Source organism: Crinia signifera, chromosome 2, assembly GCF_055691185.1.
Source record: "Crinia signifera chromosome 2, ASM5569118v1, whole genome shotgun sequence".
Classification (NCBI taxonomy): Eukaryota; Metazoa; Chordata; class Amphibia; order Anura; family Myobatrachidae; genus Crinia; species Crinia signifera.
Genome location: NC_139218.1, coordinates 383,517,850 through 383,541,953, shown reverse-complemented (window position 1 = coordinate 383,541,953; position 24,104 = coordinate 383,517,850). Strand labels below are relative to the sequence as shown.

The 24,104-nt window shown below is 49.4% G+C and overlaps 1 protein-coding gene across 1 annotated transcript in view; it reads left to right on the top strand.

Moving 5' to 3' along the window:
* The window catches only part of PAK1 (p21 (RAC1) activated kinase 1), a 48,413-nt gene extending 37,366 nt beyond the window's left edge, over window positions 1–11,047 (top strand). The window contains exon 15 of the mRNA XM_083170200.1: window positions 10,661–11,047. Within this exon, the coding sequence (XP_083026326.1) occupies window positions 10,661–10,747 (87 nt within the window). The 3' untranslated portion in view covers window positions 10,748–11,047. The remainder of the gene's footprint in view (window positions 1–10,660) is intronic.
* Window positions 11,048–24,104: the final 13,057 nt, after the last annotated feature.

Below are 24,104 nucleotides of genomic sequence, written 5' to 3'. Positions count from 1 at the left end.
TACAGCCCCCCCCCCACACCCACAAATGTCACTGTACCGTCCACACTATCAATGTACATCTTACTCTGTAACCGCTTTTTAATTAAACAAAACAATACACACCCCTTCCACATCATATGCTCTATTTAACACATTTCACCTATAACTCAAGTTGCAATACAGGCCATCTTTTATACAATTCTAACCATCTTTCTCATATACAAATGTTCACAAATTAAGGGGGCGCAGCCCCTTACGACGGTGTGAAGAGCGCCCGTAGGGCGCGATGAATCACCTAGATATACTATATTTAGTCTTTGGCTTTCTGAGACCCAAGTGCATGATTTTGCATTTTTGGCATTAAACTGTAGTTGCCATTCTCTTGACCGTTTCTCTAATCTACCTAGATCCTCAATCATTTGTTTTACCCTCCTGGTGTGTCTACCCTGTTGCATACCTTTGTGTCATCTGCAAAAAGGCACATTTTACCCTCAATTCCATTTGCAATATCACCAATCTCTTATATATTTAGCCAGATCTGTCACTCAACCCCTGTGGAGAACGTTCCTGTTTAGAACAGTTTCACTTTCATGTGTCTGACGTTCCACCCCCTTGACATCACCTCCCCCAGCCCAGCCAGGGCTACAGTACACGCCCACCATCCACCATTACTCCACAGCCACCATCCACCATTACTCCTGCACATCCCTACCCTCTGCCAGGACCCCCGCGCCCCCCCCCTCCCGCGATTTGCGGGAACCCCCCCCCCCGCGACCCCCCCCTCCCGCAATTCGCGGGACCCCCCTCCCGCGAATCGCGGGACCCCCGCGACCCCCGTCCCGCGATTCGCGGGACCCCGCACCCCCCCTCCCGCGATTCGCGGGACCCCCGCTTTCCACCCTCCCGCAAGTCGCGGGACCCCCGCGACCCCCCCTCCCGTGATTCGCGGGACCCCCCGCGAACCCCCCCTCCCGCGATTCGCGGGACCCCCGCGACCCCCCTCCCGCGATTCGCGGGACCCCCGCGACCACCCCGGTATCCGGACTATTGTTAGACAGCACTTACATCGACAGCCATTACATCGACACCATTAGTTCGACACCTCAATAGGTCGACATGGTTTTAGGTCGACATACCATTAGGTCGACATGTCATTATGTCGACAGCTCATTAGGTCGACATGTTTTTAGGTCGACACTGCCATTAGGTCGACAGAGTCTATGTCGACAGTCAAAAGGTCGACACGGGTTTTTTCACTGTTTGAGCCGACATGTGCCGACAGGCGGTATTTCATGCCCTACTATCCACTAGGGCGTGGTGGGAGAATAAAATAGTGTGCCAAGCGCAGCGAGGCACCGTGCCCGAAGCATAGCGAGCGGCTGCGGTACACTTCAAACTGTGTCCATGTCGACTGTGTCGACATTTCGGCCAAAAAACAGCGAAAAACCCATGTCGACCTTTTGACTGTCGACATAGACTCTGTCGACCTAATGGCAGTGTCGACCTAATGAGCTGTCGACATAATGACATGTCGACATAATGACATGTCGACCTAATGGTATGTCGACCTAAAACCATGTCGACCTATTGAGCTGTCGAACTAATGGTGTCGATGTAATGGCTGTCGATGTAAGTGCTGTCTAATATCCGTCCCAGACCCGACCACCCCCTCCCGCGATTCGCTGGACCTCCGCGACCACCCCCTCCGGCGAAACGCGGGACCCCTGCGACCCTCCAGCAAATTGCGGGACCCCAGCGACCCCTCCCTCCCGCGAGCCCCCTCCCGCGATTCGCAGGACCCCTGCATCCTCCCCTCCCGCGATTCGCGGGACCCCTGCGACCCCCCCCTCCCGGCATTAAAAGGGCCCCCCGCGACCCCCCCTCCCGCGATTCACGGCACCCCCCCCTACTGTGATTTGCGACCCCCCCTCCCGCAATTCGCGCCGCCCCCTCCCGCGATTCACGGAACCCCCCATAGCGCCCCCTCCCGCGATTTGCGGGCCCCCTCGGCACTTCTCACGATTTGCGACCGCCCCCCTAATTCACACATTTGGGGACCCCACCTCCCGCGATTCATGCCCCCCTCACGCAATTCACGGCACCCCCCACACCCCCCTTCCTGCGATTCGCAACCCCCCACGACCCCCCCTCCCGCAATTCACGAAACCCCCCGTAGCGCCCCCCTCCCGCAATTTGCGGGCCCCCTCGGCACCTCTCGCGATTTGCGACCGCCTCGTAATTCACACATTCGGGGACCCCCCCTCCCGCGATTCATGCCCCCCTCACGCAATTCACGGCACCCCCCTCCCGCGATTCACGGACCCCCGCACCACCCCCCTGCGCCCACCCTCCCTTGATTCACGCCCCCCTCATGCAATTCACGGCAACCCCCCACACCCCCCCTCCTGCGATTCGCAGCCCCCCCACGACCCCCGCCTCCTGCGATTCATGACTCCTCCCGTGATTCACGGACCCCCGCACCACCCCCCCTTGACTCACGACACCCCACGCGCCCCTCCCGCAATTCAAGGACCTCCGCAACCCCCCCTCCCGCAATTCACTAACCCCGACAACCCCCCTCCCGCAATTTGCGGACCCCCCTTCCCACGATTCAAGCCCCCCCGCGCCCCCGCCCACGATTTGCGGACCCCAGCCCCCTCCCGCTAACCGCGGATCCCACACACCACCCACCCTCCCGCAATTTGCAGACCCCCTTTCGGCAATTCCACCCCCCAGCGGACCACCGCGGCCCCCGCATTTCACGTACCCCCTTGACAATGGGGGATCCTGTACCACCACAAGCAGGTACCACCCCTAGGTGGGAAATCCGGCCCTGGCTGCCGCACTGCAGGTTTCCCCACTGCCCTCTGCACCAGCGCCACAACTTTTATCAATGTCTTGCCCACATACCACTATTATACAGCCTCCTGCTCTCATGCACGCTCACTCCCTCCCAGTGGGAGGAGACGCTCACCCACTGCCGGGAGCTGCATACTGTCCCCCACCCTCCTCCAGTTCTAGGGATGCCCATCGACCATCAATGATTTTCAAATAATCGATGGTTTATGGCCGATGTTGAATACTTTTGCCATCAATGTGGGAGGACACTGCCCTGCCTCCTGTTCTCCTGCCCTGTAACTTCCGCCAGTGGAGACCCGCTCACCCTGTGTTGCCCACATTCCCCTATCATGCTTTACCGCCCAGCCTCCTGTTCTCATGCACCCTAACTCCCACCCAGTCGGAGGAGACATTGACTCCTGTATTTCTGTGCTGCCACGCTGGACCCTCACCCACTGACAGAAGCTGCACAGTGTCCACCACCCTCTTTAGTCCCCCATATGCCCACACACCCCTATCACTACCCAGCTTCCTGCTCTCCTGAACCGTAACTTCCACCACTGGGTAATCGCTGACGCTGTGTTGCCCACATACCCCTATCATGCCTCATATCCCAGCCTCCTGCTTTCATGCACCCTAAATCCCACCCAGTAGGAGGAGACACTGACTCAGGGCCACCGTCCGGTACTCCTGTGCTGCCACGCTGGACCCTCACCCACTGCCAGAAGCTGCAATACAGGGCATCTTTCATACAATTCTAACCATATTTCTCACAATACAAATGTTCACAAATTAAGGGGAGTAGCCCCTTACGCCGGTGTGAAGAGCGCCCGTAGGGCGCGATGAATCACCTAGTAAAGATATTAAAAAGCACCGGTCCAAGTACAGATCCCTGGGGTACTCCACTTGTAACCTTTCCCTCCTTTGACTGTACTCCGTTTACTACAACTCTCTGTTTTCTGTCCTGCAACCACGCTCTTATCCATTCAACTATCTTAGAATCCAATCCCAAGCTTTCAAGTTTATTTAACAGTCTGCGATGTGGGACAGTGTCAAAAGCTTTACTAAAGTCTAGATAAGCTACATCTACAGCCCCACCTTGATCTATTACTTTAGTCACCCAGTCAAAAAAGTCAATAAGATTTGTTTGACATGATCTTCCCCCAGTAAACCCATGCTGTTTTGGATCCTGTAAATTGCTGGTTTTGAGATATTCTACAACTCTTTGTTTTAAGAGTGTTTCCATCAATTTCCCTACTACTGATGTAAGGCTCACTGGTCGATAGTAGCTTACCTCTTCCTTGCTTCCACTTTTGTGCAGTGGGACTACATTCGCTGTTTTCCAGTCCTCTGGGATTACTCCAGTAGCTAGTGACTGGTTGAATAATTCTGTTATTGGTTTTACCAGCTCCCCTTTAAGCTCTTTTAGTATCCTTGGATGTATCCCATCTGGCCCCAATGATTTATCCACTTTCAGTTTTGAGAGTTCTGTGAGGACTTTCTCCTCTGTAAATTTACTTGTCTCTCCCTCAGTTTTCTGACTATACTTGCAACTTTACTGTGGCCCCTTCCCCTCTCTTTCAGCAGTGAATACTGAGCAGAAATAATTATTAATATAATCGGCTATTACATTGTCCCCCTCAAGAAAACTTCCACTCTCTGTCTTCAGTCTAATTATTCCACTTTTTGTTTTTCTCCTTTCACTTATATACCTAAAAAAAAGTTTGTATTCTGAGGTGTCCGACAATCATACCTAGATGATTCCTATACTACGTGCAGTACATGATTCTAGGACTCGCCTGCTGAGCGTGTGTGAGTATGGGCCTGTAGCCTGCAGATCACAGTTGTGACTGCTGCTACAAATAGCCTCCTTACAGTGGGGCAAGGAAAGTATTTGGACAGCCGCCGATTGTGCAAGTTGACAAAAGATGAGTGGTCTGTAATTTCCATCATAGGTGCACTTCATCTGTGAGAGACAGAATGTGGGGGGAAAAACAGGAAATTACATTGTAGGATTTGTAAACAATTTATTTGTATATTCTTGCGAAAAATAAATATTTTGACACCAACTAGCAAGATTTATGGCTCACAGACCTGTTACTACTTTAAGAAGCTCTTCTATCCTCCACTTGTTACCTGTGTTAATGGCACCTGTTTGAACTCGTTATCTGTACAAGAGACACCTGTCCACACAGTCAGACAGCTACCTCTCCACCATGGCCAAGACCAGAGAGCTGTCTAAGGACATCCGGGACAAAATTGTAGAGCTGAAAAAGGCTGGGATGAGCTACTCAACAATATGCAAGCAGCTTGGTCAGAAGAGAGCAACTGTTGGTGCAATTATAAAAAAAAAATGGAAGAAATACAAGATCACTAAGGATCTCGCCTCGACCTGGGGCTTCATGCAAGATCTCACCTTGCAGGTTATCAATGATCGTGAGAACGGTGAGGAATCAGCCCAGAACTACATGGGTGGACCTGTTCATTGATTTCAAGAGAGCTGAGACCGGAGTCACAAAGGTTACCATTAGTAACACTACGTCCTCATTGATTTAAATTTAAATAGAACTTTTTGGTATAAACTCCACTCGTCGTGTTTGGAGGGAGAAGAATGATGAGTGGCATCCCAAAAACACCATACCCACTGTGAAGCATGAGAGGCGCTGCATCTGTATCATGAGGTTTGGGCCAAAAACCTCCTTCCCTCAGTAAGAGTATTGAAGATGGAAATTGCTGGGTCTTCCAACATGACAATGACCCCAAACACACTGCCCTGGCAACTAAGGAGTAGCTCCTTAAGAAACAATTCAAGGTCCTGGAGTGGCCTAGCCAGTCTCCAGACCTCAACCCAATCGAAAATCTGTGGAGGGAGTTGAAAGTCCGTGTTGCACGGTGACAGCCCCAAAAGATGACAGATCTAGAGAAGATCTACATGGAAGAATGGGCCAAAGTACCTGCTACAGTGTGTGCAAAACTGGTCAAGAAATACAGGCAATGGTTGACATCGGTAATTGCCAACCAAGGTTATATTTCAAAATATGGAGTTTAACTTTTTGATTGTCCAAATATTTATTTTCCGCAAGAATATACAAATAAATTGTTTAAAAATCCTACAATGGGATTTCCTGTTTTTTTCCCCCACATTCTGTCTCTCACAGTTGAAGTGCACCTATGATGGAAATTACAGACCTCTCTCATCTTTGTAAGTGGGTCAACTTGCACAATCGGTGGCTGTCCAAATACTTTTTTGCCCCACTGTATATTTGTTTCAGGTGTTGCCTCATACTGCTTTCACAGTACAAAAATGGGTTGACAGCAGGGTTATTATTATTATTACTAGGTGATTCATCGCGCCCTACGGGCGCTCTTCACACCGTCGGCAGGGGCTGCGCCCCCTTAATTTGTGAACATTTGTATATGAGAAAGATGGTTAGAATTGTATGAAAGATGGCCTGTATTGCTACTTGAGTTATAGGTGAAATGTGTTAAATAGAGAGCATATGATGTGGAAGGGGGTGTGTATTGTTTTGTTTAATTAAAAAGCGGTTACAGAGTAAGATGTACATTGATAGTGTGGACGGTACAGTGACATTTGTGGGTGTGGGGGGGGGGCTGTGTGTGCATGTTGTTTAGGTGTGTGTGTGTGCAATAGTATAGTAGGGTGTTTTTGAGTCAGCGGCTCCCACTGGCGGAGGTCACGACACAGGAAAACAGGAGGCTGGGTAGTGATAGGGGTGTGTGGACATAAGGGGGACTAAAGAGGAGGGTGGGAGATACTGTGCAGCTTCTGCCAGTGGGTGAGGGTCCAGTGTGGCAGTACAGGAGTACAGGATGGTGGCCCTGAGTCAGTGTCTCCTCCTACTGGGTTGGAGTTAGGGTACATGAGAGCAGGAGGCTGGGCTATGAGGCATGATAGGGGCATGTGGGCAAAACAGCGTCAGCGACTCCCCAGTGGTGGAAGTTACGGTTCAGGAGAGCAGGAAGCTGGGTAGTGATAGGGGTGTGTGAGTATACGGGGGACTAAAGAGGGGCTTAGGGGTGCCGTTAATTGTAGGAGGGGCGTGGGGGGTGCCGTGAATCAAGGGAGGGAGGGGGCGCAGGTGTCCGCGGATCGCGGGAGAGGGCGGGGGTCCGCAAAGCATGGGAGGGGGCGTGAATTGCGGGAGGGGGGGGTTGCGAATTGCGGGAGGGGGGTGTGTGCGGGGGGTGACGTGAATCGTGGGAAGGGGCGTGAATCGTGGGGGGGGTGCGCGGGGGGTCCGTGAATTGCGGGAGGGGGGGGCACGGGGGCGCAATATATATCACCTAGTTGGTAATATATTCTTGTAGAAGGATGGTAGGATGTTGCTGTCATTCAGAATGCATTTACATAAACAGTAATAGTAGCAGTAAAAGATCTGACTTAAAACACCTACAGTAAAACAAAACAGGTGTTATATATTATACAAAGAATTGGTTGATGATGTGTAGGTTGACGTGCACATAATTGTCACTGTAAAAATTGCTACAAGAAAAAATCAACACAGAAAGGTCAACACATGTAAATGTTGACATAAGTGTGGCACTTCATTGGTGTCCATGTCGACACATGAGAATGAATATGAAAACATTCAAAAAAGAAAAATAAATCTTCAAAAACTCATGTCAAACTTTTTCATTGTCGACCATAGCCGTGTCAGTGTTTTGCATGTGCCATTTAATCCTGGGGTTGCCGTGAATCGCGAGCGGGGGTGGGGGGGAGGAGGTGAGGTGTGTCCGCGAATCACGGGAGGAGGGGTCGTGGGTGGATGCCGTGAATTGTGGGAGGGGGGGTGTGGGAGCCGCGAATCGTGGGAGGGGGGGACGCGGGGGGTTGCAGTGAATCGTGGGAGGGTGGGTCACAGGGGCGGGGGGTTGCCGCAATGACAGGGGGGGGGAAACGCGGTAGGGGGGTCGGGGGTACCGCGAGGAAGGGGGGCCTAGGGGGTTGACACAAATCGTGGGAGGGGGGGTCGCGGGGTGCCACGAATCGCAGGAGGGGATGTCATGGGGTGGGGCCGCAAATCGCGGGAGTCGCCGCGAATTGGTGGGGTGTGCTGTGAATCGCGGGAGGGGGGTTGCCGGGGGGTGCCGCGAATCGCCACAAGAAAAAATCAACACAGAAAGGTCAACACGTGTAAATGTTGACATAAGTGTGGCACTTCATTGGTGTCCATGTCGACACATGAGAATGAATATGAAAACATTGAAAAAGTGAAAAATAAATCTTCAAAAACTCATGTCAACCTTTTTCATTGTCGACCATAGCCGTGTCAGTGTTTGCATGTGCCATTTAATCGTGGGGTTGCCGTGAATGGTGTGGGGGGGGGGGGACACATTGCTCTGTTTCTGGACTTTCTTCTTAATTTATGGATTACCATCACCTGTGCTTAAACACCTTTCTTATCAATTACCCTGTTTAAAACAGGTGATGACAATCATAAATTAAGATGGAAGTCCACAAACAGAGCATTCTGTCCCTCCTGGAGAGGGTCATGTTGGGAGGTATGGAGGTGTGGGGCGCTCACCTGGTGTGTCTGGTGAGTAGCTGTGTCTTTGCTGTGTAACATGGAGAGGCAGACCCTGGCAGTCTGGCACTGTGGGCTCACTGGGCTGGTTCTCTGTCGTGTGAGTCAGTCATGTGAGTCAGAGGCTCCACCCAGCGTTACAGCTTCAGGCACACTGAGTGACAGATGTAGCCAAATATATAAGAGATTATTATTATTATTATTATTTATTATTATTATTATTATTATTATTATTATTATAATTTTATTTATAAGGCGCCACAAGTGTTTCGCAGCGCCGTACAAAGGAACAATACAGGGAGACAAAGCTTGGCATAACATTGAATAGATAACAAGAATACAGTACAAATAAAGAGCGCACAGTTCAATACACATTACAGCTTGGATATAAGTAGTGAGGACTCAATCAACATACAACTGGAGGCTAGATGCCAATGATGGAGATGAGTATGCGGACAAAGATGGTCACTGAGTGTTGGAGTATAGAAGAGCTGTGAGTGACATGTGAAGAGAAGTGGGCTTTGACAACAGGAGGGAAAAGGGCCCTACTCAGAGGAGCTTACAATCTAGTAGGAAGGGGAGACTGACAGATTACAAGAGATGCAAGCAAGTGGGTGGTGGTTAGATAGCAGGATGTAAACAGGCAAGGGGTTGGAGAACCATCTGGTTTATGCAGTGGAAGGGTACGCTTTGATGAATAGGTGAGTTTTCAGTGCCCGTTTGAAGCTTTGCAAGGTCGGGGAGAGTCTAATGGAGCGAGGGAGTGCGTTCCACTGAAGGGGTGCAGCACGGGCAAAGTCCTGTACTCTAGCATGGGAAGCAGTGATCAGGGTGGAGGAGAGACGACTGTCGTCAGCCGACCGTAGAGGGCGGGAGGGTGTATGAATGGAGATGAGGTTAGAGATATATGGAGCAATGGAATTAGAGATGGCCCTGTATGTGAGTGTGAGGTGTTTGAAGAGGATTCTGTAGGGGAATGGAAGCCAGTGCAGATTTTGTTGAAGGGGAGTGGCAGAATTAGAGCGGCGGGAGAGGAAGATAAGCCTGGCTGCAGCATTGAGGACAGATTGGAGAGGAGCCAGTTGGGATTGAGCGAGGCCGGTAAGGAGAGCATTACAGAAGCCAAGCCGTGAGATGACCAATGAGTGGATGATCAGCTTAGTTGCACTCTGTGAGAGAAAGGGCCTGATGCGAGCAATGTTGCATAACTGGAACCGGCAAGAATGGGCCAGGGCTTGGATGTGGGGTGCAAAGGAGTGGGAGGAGTCAAGAGTGACACCCAGGCAGCGGAGTTGGGGCACGGGGGAGATGATGGTGTTGTTAACAGTGATAGAGATATTAGTAGGGGGCATAGCTCTGGGTGGGGGAAAGATGAGTTCGGTTTTGTCTATATTCAGCTTCAGAAATCGCTCAGACATCCAGGTAGAGATGGCAGAGAGGCAGTTGGAAACTTGAGAGAAAACAGTGGGGGACAGATCAGGAGAGGAGAGGTAGATTTGGGTGTCATCTGCATAGAGGTGATATTGGAAGCCAAAGGAGTTAATGAGTGCACCCAGAGAGGAGGTGTACAGGGAGAACAGAAGGGGGCCAAGGACGGAAAGGGTTGCAAACGTTTCATAAAACGGGTCAAAAGCTAGTTAAACCCCTTAACATTGCATGGTGTAACCAGTATATTACTGTTTATATACCGTTTTGTTTTGTTTTTACCTTTCACATTCAACCCATTTCACCCATAAAAAACGGCTTCTTTGCAATAAAACTCTATTGTGCAATTCCTGCTTGTGGGCGGTGACAACATGCAGGGAGACAACTAATGACCCTTGTGCAGATTATCATGTGTAGTTCAAAAGGGTTCTGGCCTGTTCAGACTGCAGGAATAACGGCTCAGAACTGTGTAGGATCCTGCTTTTAAAACGTTTTCAAATGCCGGTATTCTGTAACCGGTAAATTGACTGGGGCGCGTTCACACTGCAGCTGGTACAGTTTCAAATTGCTAAAAAAACGGCAATATACCGGCTTAAAAGTGCAATGTGAAAGGGGTATCCTAGTACTGTGGGGCCGGCCTGAAACCTAATTATCACCTTGGGCAAGGCAGTAATTTGGTTCTGCTCCATCTCCCCCCCCCCCCCCCCCCTGCATGCACATATGGGTATCCCATCCAGCGCTTGTGGCATGCGAACCCTAGCCACCTCATTTGCTCATGTACATAGCATAACTTCCAAATGTAGGCCTAGTACTCCGTTCCATTCTGCAATGTTAATTCTAATGCGTCCATCCTGTGTTCCTCTCACCTGCAGCACCCGTTCCTGAAGATTGCCAAACCTCTGTCCAGCCTGACGCCTCTGATACTTGCTGCTAAGGAAGCCACGAAGAGCAGCCACTAACTGACGGAGCCTGAATCAATGATTTTCTGAACTTCCGGCCCATGCCGCCATTCAGCCGCCTATTCCAGGGCCCATGAAGCCGCCGGGCCCCCGGAACGAGCGATACAAGCACAGAATGCCCTTAGCGGGCCCAAGGAACCTTCTCTGGACACTTGCAGAGAGAACTGTGAACGCTGTTTTATATGTGACAAACACAGGACTTTGTGGAAGTCTTTTAACTGTATTCTTTATTTTTTTTATTTTTATGATTTGGAGCTTTGACTATTGATGATCCAAATAAATGAAACCACCTTGTTCTCATATCCTGCAAATGCATTTCTCCCCGTCCTCCCCGAACATCTGAGCCTGTGTCCTATCCAGGGGTTAGTATCATTGCTAGAGGCTCATTTGTCCGGTCCAGGCACCAATAGGAAAGTCCCTCATCTCTTTGCATCTCAACTCATCAGTAAGTCTCCATCGTAATTATGAGTGTTCCTATATATTTGTGGTATTGAGGGGGAGTTGCGGTGGTCCAACTCCCACAAGCCAAGAGATAAGAAAGTGGTTGACATACTTGCAATTTGGTGACTTTGGTATAGAGCTGTTTTATGGGTCCTGAGGAACGAATTTCAGAACCACTGCTATAGATTATATTGTGTAATATTTTATAGCGTGCATACTACTTGGCACATGATGTGACATCCTAGATCTAGAACTCATACTAGCATAGTTAATACTACACTGCGGATATGTGTAATGGGCCACTTCTACCCATTGGATGGAAGATTGCACAATTAGTTTTTTCTGCCTTTGCCGAAATGGGGATTGGATTTATTAGGCTCGTTAGATGTAGGAATTGGTTTCTCCTTGGCATTAAGTTTGGCCCCATGGGTGCAAATGCACAGGCTTGTTGTAACCGTTTTTGCATCTTGTCTCCTCTATAATGCTAAACGGAAGTTCAATTCAATTATCTGTTCTTGAATGCAGTTGCTGGTACACAGAACATGTGCTAAGCTGGGGGGGGAGGCTCTGCTGTGGCTTGCGGCCCAGCAGCCAATCGGGAGCGGCATTGGCGGCTGCTGAACAGCGAGCTCCTATTGGGAGACTTGAAAATAGCGGTGGCCAGACCTGATTTGACTGTACAGCCAGGCAGCGCACCACTCTCTCTGCCCGGCTGTCGGAGCAGGCCGCTGCAGCATTTCACCCTCCCCTTGGCAACGAGCTCTTTCAGTCCCCCTTGGCAACCAGCTCTTTTGGTTCCCCTTGGCAACGAGCATGAAGGTAAGTTGCACTGATGTGTCAAATATGTAATGGACATTACAGTTTGTTATATAGTATATTGGCATTCCGAAGTTTGCTAAAATGTGCATTACAATGTGTGGAATGTGTGAAGCCACGCATCCTTTCTATAAGGCCGATCCCCCTTTTCGCCACATGGTTTTGCCCATTATGAGAAGAAATTAGGCCCACTATCAGGGCAATGCTAAAATTGATCCTAAGCGTGTATAGTGCGTAGTTCTTCAATTGCATCTCCTGGGAACTCTGCTTCCATGTGAACACCCCATTATGACCCAGTAATGACCCTGCAGTCCTATGTATGGACTAGAGGCAGTGCATGGTTATAACTGAAATGTGTGTGTGTGTATACAGTGCAAACATGAACCAGGTGCGCTCTGCAAATGGGCGTGCCTTCACCTCCGCATCATTTCCTGTGTCTCCATGGTTGTCCATCACAACAGTCACTCACTTGATGACCTGGGAAACTTTATAATGGGATGCATAACTTTCCTCGAACTTACTTGTTGGATGACCTGGAACCCTACTCGCCCTATGTAAGAAATGTCCTGCTGATTCTGTGTGAGATAATGAAGGACTAGGTGGTACCTTGTGGCTGGTGTCACACTATATGACCTACAGTATACCCTGCATTCTACAAACACATTAAATGTACTTTTTGGGTTTGGTCTTTCTATGCAGATAATAGGCTGCGGTCTTTGACAATATGGCTGCCTACGTCCTGCGTGTTGTGTTTAGGCAAGAGGTCTGCTCGAACCCCTTCATTACATAGGGAATATGGAGATAATAATGGTATCTGCAATACACAACCAAGTAATTCTGTCACTGCTGCAAATAGGTCTGTCTTCTGCTGGGTGTGGATCGTTTGGTCGACACCACTAGGTTGCCATGAGTCAAGGTTGCCATGATATTAGGTCAACAGTCAAAAGGTCGACAGTCGACATGGACACAGTTTGAAGTGCACTGCATTGCTCGCAATGCTTTGGGCCCGGTGCCTCGCTGTGCTCGGCACACTATTTTATCCTCCCACCATGCCCTAATGAATGGTAGGGCATGAAATACCGCCTGTCGGCACAAAAAACGGTACTTGTGTATTTTGGCAGTGACCCCGATTTCCATCGCGCAATGTTTTAATCGCATCGCATGCCATGCCCCGATGGCATGCGATGCAACGCGATTTTTGCCCCCTATACGATGAAAGATTGTTTAAGCACCGTAATGGGTGCTTACAATGTTAAATGCACCCCCCACTATAAACGTGAACCCGAAGCGTGGCGAGGGGGCGGTGGTACGCGTCCTCCGACCTTTTCATACCCACACTATCCACGTCGGCGTGAAGTTGAGAATAGAAAGTGTGGCGAGCGGACGCGGATACCTTCACAGATATTGGAGTCCCCTCGCGGCCTTCACAGGTATCCGCGTCCCCTCGCTGTGCTCGCCACACTTTCTATTCTCAACTCCACACCGACGTGGATAGTGGGGGTATGAAAAGGTCGGAGGACGCGTAACGCCGCCTCTCGCGGGCTCGCTGCGCTCACCACGCTTCGGGTTCACGTTTATAGTGGGGGGTGGCGGGGGGGTGCATTTAACATTGTAAGCACCCATTAGGGTGCTTATACAATGTTTAATCGCATTGCATTGTATGGCATTGTATGCCATATACAATGTCATACAATTTTAAAATTGTATGGCATTGTACAATATCGCGCGATATCGCATACCATCGTATGCCTTATAGTATGGTATGCGATGCGATGGGCGCCGCCAAACTACACAAGTACCCAAAAATCTGAAAAACCCCAGTTGATGTAGTCCTATTGACCGTATCCCCTTCTGCTTGTGTTGCTGTTGCACATTAACACAACCCGCTGCCTCCTCCTGTTTCTAGGTGTTAAGTGAAGTGATGACTCAGAAGCAGCTGTAGGAGAAGGAAGCTGATTATATTGTGTCTACAGATCCTGATGCCTAGTCACCTGGTTCGCTGCTCATGACCAAATATAATTGGAAGAAGTGTTTGTTCAGACATGTCGGGTGATAGCAGAAAACACTGCCCCAGCCCAGCACAGCACAGCAACCCTTAACCCTTTTAGCAAAAGCCATGTTTGTTTCTCACCTCTAAGGAGGGAATTCAAGTGTTTTGCGTACAGGCAGCCACTAGATGGAGCAAGTCAAGTGTTGCTCCGTTTGGCCGTGGGCAGCCGCTGGCGCTGATATTACTGTTAGGTTGCATAATTTTAACGGGCTTGTAACAGATTAATACCCTCTAAAAGCAGCATCCAGAATGTTTAATTTTTAAGCATTTGTTTCTTTCCTAACAATCGCGAACTCCTTTTTTCTTTTACGATCCCCATGGCAGCCATAACACTGGGATATCCTCCCTTCTCCTAGTTCAGACAGAATGTTTTTCAGGGACCGCCCACCTTGGGTATAATAGTCTCCTCCTCCCTCTCCTCTGTGTCTTTTCTTTCTGTCTCCGTTAGACAGTACAGGGTGTTTTATTTTGTTTAAACGGGTGCCTCAGAATCAGCCTCAGCTGAAGGGTAGCTGCCCGGGAAGAAGAGGAGCATGTAAGGAGTGTGGACTGGGTTCCTGCCATACAGCTAAGTATACCTGCCTAGAGAAAGTTGGAAGCTGCTGGTTAGACCGCGCCGCTTGGTACCTGTAGTGCGCCGACTGTACGCGCGTGGTAGAAGGGTGGCAGGTGACTCCCGCTGGTGAGATCATAGCGGAGGGGCAGCAGCAGCGCCTGGAATCTGTGCTGTAGTCTTACAGCAGTCATCGCGGCAATAGGATTTGTAATAACGCCGCAGGCAGAAGGGGCGGAAGCACGCTGATGCCGCAATTCCGCCCAGCGTGTTCACAGGTGCACGGGTTAAGTGATCCCCCGGGTACTCGGCTGGATTGTTTGGTTCCGTCTGGCTGTACTATGCCTTGCCAGAGCGGAGAGCGCAGGGTTAAAGCGCGCTATTTAAACCTGTGCTGCCAGCAGACTCACTCGTTTTCAGGAGTCTGCTAGGCTGGATCAGAGATGGATCTACCTTCTTCCCCTAAGCCTGCTGATGCCCAAATGAGGTAACCCTGGTTTTTATGGGCATTAGATTGTTTTGTTTTTAGGATAGATAGTAATTATCCTTTTGCTTATAGTGTGCCGTTTTCACCTACTCCTAAAAAGAGGACCGCAAAGAAGAAGGTTGTTTCATGTACCTGCATGACCTGTGATATGCTGTTCTCATCAGTGGATAAAGCTACAGTGTGTGGGAAATGCTTGCAAACCCAATCAAAAATCACTAAACAAGTTGAGCAAACAGATGTATTAAAGAATCTGATGGAATGGATGAAAAATTCATTTGTGTCTAAGGAAGAGTTTGCACAGAGTCAAAATCCTAAAAGATTCAGGGAACAAGCAGAGTTATCACAGGAAGCAGATGATTATCCAGGAGAAATCGTAGAGAAAGAGGATTCTGAGGATGAACCTGGGGAGATTAAAGATTCCAGGACATTTAATCTAGAGATAGTAGAGGGCTTGCTAAAGAAGATCTATAAAGCGATGAACTTTAAAGAACCAGTAGACACTGAGGAAGATAATCCGTTGTTTCAGGATAAGTCTAAGAAAAACAGGTGTTTTCCAGTCCATAAGATGATTAGGGACATGATAACCAAGGAATGGTCAAATGTTGATAAAAGAACAGGAACAAATAATAGATTGGAGAGAATGTACCCATATAAAGATGAGGAGCTCCTCAGCTGGTGTCTGGTCCCGAAAGTGGATGGTGCAGTAGCCGAGATTGTATCCAAAACCACAATCCCAGTAGAGGATGGGGCGGCTTTCAGAGACGCGATGGACAGGAAGATGGAGAATGCTTTACGTAAAGTACATTCTACAGCTGCTACATCACTCAAAGCTAGCGTGGCTACAGCCAGTCAGTGGTGAGAGCACTCAGACTGTGGTCGACTAACTTACATACAGACATTGAGGAACGTATTTCCAAACAATACCTGATAAAGAGTGTGGAGATCATGCAGAAAGGCATAGAATATTTATGCGAATCCTCTCTGGACACGGTCTCATTAGCGGCAAAGACAATGGCAGCTGGAGTTTCGGCAAGGCGGGCCTTATGGCTGAAACCTTGGAGTGCGGATGCAGGGTCTAAGAATAGACTGATTACACTGCCACTTGAAGGTACTTACTTATTCGGGTCTAAACTGGACAGTATGATCCAGAAACTTTCCGGGGGAAAATCAACCAGGTTACCCCAAGACAAAAGAAATAAGTTCCCTATTCCGAATGTCGGCAAACAGGGTTATAGAGATGCGAAGAGCTACAGGCCGGGGCGCCCGTTCTTCAGAAGAGGCAGTGCCAGTACATCCAGGCAAACTTTTCGCCAGTCCTTTCGGAGAGGAAGAAGTTCATGACTATCCACTGAAGGTGGGAGCAAGGTTATTAAGGTTTGCGGAGATCTGGAGAGAGACCATAAGAGACAAATGGGTTCTGGACATAGTCAAGAATGGGTACAAGATAGAATTTACGAAGGTACCCTATTGCAACAGGTTTCTGGTCTCAAAGACTCCAAATGACTTAAGACAAAGACAAGAGCTGCTATTGAAAATTGGTGGATATAGAGGCTATAGAGACAGTACCAGAAGCTCAGAGGAAGAAAGGGTTCTACTCAAACCTGTTTTTAGTGAAAAAGAACACAGGTGGTTTCAGAACCATTTTGGATCTGAGAGATTTCAACGCATGGATAAAGACTCTGAAATTCCGCATGGAGTGTGTGAGTTCGATTATGACGGGGCTAAAGAAAGGCGAGTTCTTAGCATCAATAGACTTGCGAGACGCCTACTACCATGTGCCAGTGTGTCTTCGAGACAGGAAATTTCTCAGATTTTCAGTAATGGGAAGCCATTTCCAATTCACATGCATCCCCTTTGGCCTCAAGACATCACCCAGGGTATTTACGAAGGTGTTGGTAACCCTAATAGCAGAATTTAGACAAAAGAAAATCCAAATCTGTCCGTATCTGGATGACCTTCTGGTGACAGGAGAGTCCAAACAGAAGGGGCAAAGAGACATCGAGACAACTATCAGGTTCCTTCAGAGGCACGGATGGGTGGTCAATACAGAGAAGAGCCAACTAGTACCTTGTCAAAAGATCCAGTTTTTAGGGTTAAGAATAGACACCGGAAAGTTCACGGTGGCTCTATCGTTGGAGAGGTGCGTGAAGATCCACCATTTAGCAAAGTTACTGTTTCAGAAGAAGAGATCTCCTTTGTGTCAGGCATTCCAGTTATTAGGCATGATGGCATCATGCATTCACATAATACCATGGGCCCAATGGAGAATGAGAACTCTCCAGTGGCAGTTCCTTCACTACTCAAGAGACAAAGGCAACGAAAAGCAGCTGGTATCCTTACACGACAAAACAAGGAGGTCATTACTTTGGTGGACGAGGAGTTTGGACTCAAAATCCACAAAGCTGGAAAATCCAGAGTACCTAATACTGACTACGGATGCGAGTATGTTGGGCTGGGGAGCTCATCTTCAATCAAGGTCAGTTCAAGGAACTTGGTCGGCAGAGGAGAGTCAGAGATCCTCCAATGCGAGGGAGTTGCTGGCAGTCTGGAGGTCGATAGAGCGGCTTTCCCAAGTCATTCGAGATTCACACTTGAGGGTCATGTCGGACAACAAGACTGTAGTTTCGTACTTAAACCACCAGGGTGGTACAAGAGCCAAGATACTGATGGCGGTCTCAGAAAAGATTCTAGCTTGGGCAGAGATGAACCTTCAGTCGATATCAGCAGTGTACATTCCGGGGTCGGAAAATGTACTAGCGGATTTCCTAAGTCGCAAGAAGGTGCTACCCGGGGAATGGGAGATAAGCAAGACAGCATTCGACTCAATTGTGAGGAAGTTTGGAAAACCAGAGATAGATCTCATGGCGACGTTTGGCAACAGGAAGGTGAAGATCTTCTACTCCAAATTCTATCACCCGCAAGCTCTAGCTATGGATGCCTTATCGGTAAAATGGAAATTCAAGCTGGGGTACGTGTTTCCCCCCATTCCGATGATAAGCAAGGTTCTAAAGAAAATAGCAGAAGACAAGGTAGAGGTGATCATCATCCTTCCAGATTGGCCCAGGAGACCGTGGTTCTCAAAGGTTCTCATTATGATGGTACAAGAGCCTTGGAGTGTACCAGTACAGAGCGATCTGCTGACACAAGGACCAATCTGTCATCCAGATCCAGCCATATTTTCCTTAAAGGTGTGGAAATTGAGCGGAAAGTCCTGAAGAGATACGACCTATCTAACCAAGTAGTAGAGATGATTCTGGAAGCCAGGAAGAAGGTATCATCACTAGTGTACTATAAAACTTGGCTTAAATTCCTAAGTTGGGGAAGATTTAAGGAGGAATTTCACGAAATACCGACTTCAAAAGTATTACAATTCTTAATGGATGGATTCAAGATGGGCCTAGCAACGGCTACGATTAAATCGCAGATCTCAGCGCTAAGTATCCTTCTGGACCCGTAGTCTGGCGGAGGAGAAGATGGTGAAAAGGTTCTCTAGAGCCATGAGAAAGATTCGTCCACCTATAAGATCTCTAGTAGCTCCCTGGGACCTGAATTTAGTTTTGCAAGTGTTGACAAAAGAACCGTTTGAGCCATTGTCAGTAATCCCCATGAAATTTCTGATGTGGAAGGTGGTGTTTCTCATTGCAGTAACTTCGGCAAGAAGGATCGGAGAACTTCAGGCCTTATGGGTTGAAGAGCCCTACTTGGTCATCTTTCCAGACAGGGTAGTTTTAAGAACAAACCCAAACTTCCTTCCAAAGGTGATATCATCTTTCCACCTTAACCAGGATATAACTTTGCCGAGTTTCTTCCCAGAACCAGAAAATGAGGAGCAAAAGACTTGGCATATGCTAGATCTGGTGCGAGCCATATCCATTTACAAAGAGAGGACAGCAAGTCTAAGGAAGACAAATCATCTATTTATCATCCCAGAAGGTCCAAGGAAAGGGTTATGTCCAGCCAAACAGACCATTTCTAGATGGGTCAGGGAAGTGATAACGTACGCCTATCAACATGAAGATAAAATAGTACCTTCTATCATAAAGGCACATTTTACTAGGGCAATCTCAACGTCATGGGCTAAGAAGGCCAAAGCGTCGGTGAAAGACATATGCCTCGCGGCAACATGGTCGTCGCTCCATACGTTCTCTAGACATTATGCCCTGGATATAACAACTGCCCACTTTGGGAGCCATGTGTTAAATGAAGCTCTGTCAGTGAAGGTGAACTGATTAGAGGAATACATTTTACTTGCATATATCATGGTCTCCCTCCCATTTGTTGTAAGCTTGGGTATGTCCCAGTGTTATGGCTGCCATGGGGATCGTAAAAGAAAAGTACGAATTATAACTCACCGATAATTCCTTTTCTCCTCCCAGCAGCAGGGGACACTGCAGTCTACACGTGTGGGGATAGTGTGGGTGCATTGGAGGAGTCGGCACTTTAAGAAATTTGAATACAGCTGGCTCCTCCCCCCGCTATCCCCCAGCAGACTCCAGTCTTAGAAAAAGTGCCCGGAGGAGTCGGACTCCCGGGCTATGTCTCCTAAGGAGACTAGGATTTTTGTTTCCTTTTTATTTATTTTTTATTTATACTTGGACACAGACAGGCTGGGAATGCCTGTCTGCGACGTGGGACCCTGGAGGGACATGGTCGGGCCTGCATGCAGCCTCCCTCCACTGTCCAGCCACCGGAGCCTCCGTTCCGGGGACCCGCCCGCAGCTGCATGCGGTGTGCGTCGCGGGTCCTGGGCTATCTCCCCCGAACTCCAGGGACGCCGGTGACAAGTAAGGGCGCTGTGCGCCAGACAGGGGGCGGCCATTAAGCGCGATGGTCGGTGGCAGAGAGAGAGCTGAGTCGCGGTGGTGACGTCAGCGCACCCTCCAGTATGCCGGCTGTTTGGGGCAGGGCTTGGATTTCGTGCCTCAGCATAAGAGAGGAGGGCGGAGCTTGCTTCTCTCTTCTCTCTGAGCTTTTGAGCTGTGAGGTGGCTTTTGTGGTGCTCTCTCTCTCTGCAGTTTGCTGTACAAAACGGGACCTCTGTTACCTGTGCAGCTCAGCGCTCCCCAGCGGACTACAGGGACACTGTAAGTCTTAAGGGGTACATTACACACACAAGAATCGGGGGTTATTAATTGGCTCCTCTTCCCCTGTAACTTGCCAGACTTCAGGGCTACTTTACTGGGTATTTCCCTGCTGTTGGGCTGTATTTTGGGGTGTTTCTTGTGTGACTGGTGTTGTGTGTCTGTCAGTATTATTACATTTACTGGGCAGGATGGCAGGAAAAGCAACTTCATCTAAGGCTGCTTTGAAGGTTTATTCCTGCAAGAGCTGTAAGCAGCAATACACACAACATGTTAGAGGGTGTTCCCTCTGTGAGATTTGCTATAGGGCTTCTCAAATTACTGCTGCTCCTGCAGCACCTGTGCAGGCAGCTGCTGTTTCCTCAGAGGTGCTGCAATCATTGCTGTCTAATCTGAATGCTGAAATGGCTGCCTCTAGGAAGGATAGAGAGGTGTTTCAGACTCAGCTTTCTAGATTGACCTCTGCAGAGCCTGCTTGGGCTCAATCCTTAATTCAGTCAGTGGACTCTTTAACTCAGTCTATGGCAGGTCCTGCTAAGAGACCTTCGGCTGCTGCTGTAATTAAAAGAAAGGCTATGCCCTCTCTGTTTTTGGCTGATGATTCAGACCATGAGGATTATATTATAGAGGAAGGAGAGGTTCTTCCCCCTGTGGAGGATATCCAACCCTTGGATGTAGGGGAGGATGAATCACAGGGTGTGGAGGGGCTTATTAGAGCTGTTAGGTCCACTCTGAAATTAGAGCAGCCTGAGGTTACTCCCCAGGTGTCCATTTTTGGACGCTCTCAAAGACAGGAGTTGTGTTTTCCGGATTCGGAGGAATTAGACTCTCCTCTCCTCTCTATATGGAAATGTCCGGATAGGAAATTCCAGGTGTCAGCTCGCCTAAGGACACTATATCCTTTCTCTCCTGAATCCAGGGCCAAGTGGGAGACTCCTCCCACTCCGGATATCTCGCTATCCAAGCTATCTAAGCGAGCCACTCTGCCTGTCCCCGGGGTGGCCTCTTTGAAAGAGGCGCAGGATAGGCGTTTAGATTGCTCACTAAAGACCATTTATTCCACGGCAGGGGTCCTTTTGCGTCCTGCTTTGGCCTCTGCTTGGGTGGCCAGGGCTATGGAGCAATGGGCTGCTGAGCTTGTGGCTGGTCTGGAGCAAAATATGCCTGTGGCAGATTTGTTGCCTATGGCGGAAGGCATCAGGGATGCTTCAACTTACATAGGTGAGGCAGCGGCAGACATTTCGACTCTAGGAGCCAGAATTTCTGCGTCAGCTGTGGTGGCCAGACGGTCGGTCTGGTTGAGGTCATGGCAGGCTGAGGCTGAAATTAAAAAAGCCGTTGAAGCCTTGCCGTTCACAGGGGATATGCTTTTCGGGCCAGAGCTCGATAAACTTATCTCCCAGGCCACGGGGGGTAAGTCTACATTCTTACCTACAGCCGCTCCTCCACCTAAGAGGCGGTCCCTCACTCAGTCCTTTCGGTCCTTTCGAGGCTCCTCGGCCTTTAGAGGCAGGCCCAGAGGAGGTTTTACGGCCTTTAGAGGTCGCAGAGGTAGAGGGGCGGGAACAGCAGCGGCCGCTGCTGCCCCAGCACGTCGCCAGGAGCCCAAGGCTTCCGACAAGACCGTGGCATGACGGTCTTCCGGCTCTAGTGGGAGAGTCCAGGGTGGGCGCTCGTCTGTTGTTGTTCCCTCAGGTTTGGGAGACTCACTGCAGGGACGAGTGGGTCTTGCAAATTATTACACAGGGATACAGACTTCAATTTTCAGCGCCACCTCCAGTAAGATTCTTTCCAATGGGCCTTCCAAAGCTGGATCAGACAAGAAAGGCCTTACAGGATTCAGTTCAAAAGCTTTTGGACGCTTCTGTAATAATACCGGTGCCAGAACATCAGAGGGGACAGGGGTTTTACTCCAATGTGTTCGTAGTCCCCAAACCGGATGGCTCCGTAAGGCCTATCCTAAACCTCAAGGATTTAAATCAATACATCTGTTACAACAGGTTCAAGATGGAGTCCATACGGTCCGTGATTGCATCACTGGAACCGGGAGAATATCTTATGTCGCTAGACATAAAGGACGCCTATTTGCACGTCCCTATTTGGGAACCTCACCAGAGGTTTCTAAGGTTCGCAATGCAGGCTTCTCATTTCCAGTTCAGGGCTCTGCCCTTCGGCCTGTCGTCCGCTCCCAGGGTCTTTACCAAGATCATGGCCTGCATGGTGGCGGTACTCAGGTTACAGGGGATAACGATCATCCCGTACCTGGACGATCTCTTGATAAAGGCTTCTTCTCAGGACAAATTGATAGCAGACGCTCTGGCCACATGTTCTTTTCTGGTCCAAAATGGTTGGATCTTGAACTTCGGCAAATCTCAGCTCAATCCAACACAGAGGCTTCAATTTCTGGGCCTTATTCTGGATACGGCGCAGGAGGCGGTATTTCTTCCAATGGACAAGATCGCGGCGCTGCAGTCAAAGGTACGACAGGTCCTAGCTCCCGGCAGAGTTTCGATCCTGTTGTGCACCAAGATGCTGGGGATGATGGTAGCCTCTTTCGAGGCCATCTCGTACGGCAGATTTCATACCAGAACGTTCCAATGGAACCTACTGTCACAGTGGTCAGGGTCGCATCTACAGATACACGGGAAGATTACCCTGTTAAGAGCAGCTCGTCAGTCACTTCAATGGTGGCTTCACACTCCCAATTTACTCCAGGGCCGGAGTTTCAGTCCATGCAGTTGGACGATACTGACCACCGACGCCAGCCTCAGGGGCTGGGGAGCTTTTGTTCTCAACCAGACTTTTCAGGGGCGGTGGTCGGCCCAGGAGGCAAGTCTTCCGATAAATGTCCTGGAATTAAGAGCAATCAGGTTGGCTTTGGGTCAAGCACACAACTTGCTCAGGGGACGTCCGGTAAGAGTCCAGTCGGACAATGCGACTGCGGTCGCATACATAAATCGACAGGGAGGAACCAAAAGTCGTGCGGCCATGCGCGAGGTGCGTCCTATCTTGGAATGGGCCGAGGCGTTTGTCCCCCGATTCTCTGCGGTGTTTCTGCCGGGCGTGGAGAATTGGCAGGCGGATTATCTGAGCAGACAGGACTTCCACCCGGGAGAGTGGGCCCTTCATCCGGAGGTTTTTCATCAGTTGACGGTCCGGTGGGGCATGCCTCAGATGGATTTGATGGCCTCCAGGTTGAATCGGAAGGTACCTCGGTATTGTGCCAGGTCTCGGGATCCGGAAGCTCTGGCGGGGGATGCATTCTCCATCCCATGGGATTTCCAGCTGATATGTGCGTTTCCGCCGTTTCCACTCATAGCAAGAGTGCTCAAGCGCATAAAAAGAGGGTCCGCTTCAGTAATTCTGATTGCCCCGGACTGGCCGAGACGGGCCTGGTATTCGGACCTCAAGCTTCTTCAAGCGGATGTGCAGTGGCGTCTCCCACTCAGACAGGATCTTCTACAACAAGGACCATTCATCTACCCCGGCTTAGAGTCTCTACGTTTAACGGCGTGGCTGTTGAAGCCGACTTGTTAAGGAGACGTGGAATACCGCAGTCTGTAGTTCCAACTATGCTGAAGGCTAGGAAGGAGGTGACCGCTTCTCATTATCACAGGATTTGGAAATCCTACATAGCCTGGTGCGAAGCTAGATCGGTACCAAGGGCAGTGTTTCATCTTTCCCGTTTGTTGGAGTTCTTACAATCGGGTTTAGAGAAGGGTCTCAGACTGGCGTCTTTGAAGGTCCAGGTGTCTGCCCTATCGGTGTTTTTTCACAGAAGGCTGGCTCTAATTCCGGAGGTACAGACCTTCTTAAAAGGGGTTGTTCGTATACAGTCTCCCTTCATTCCGCCTTCAGAGCCATGGGATTTGGAGTTGGTTCTGAAATTCCTAAGATCTGATACTTTTGAGCCCTTAGATTCGGTGGAT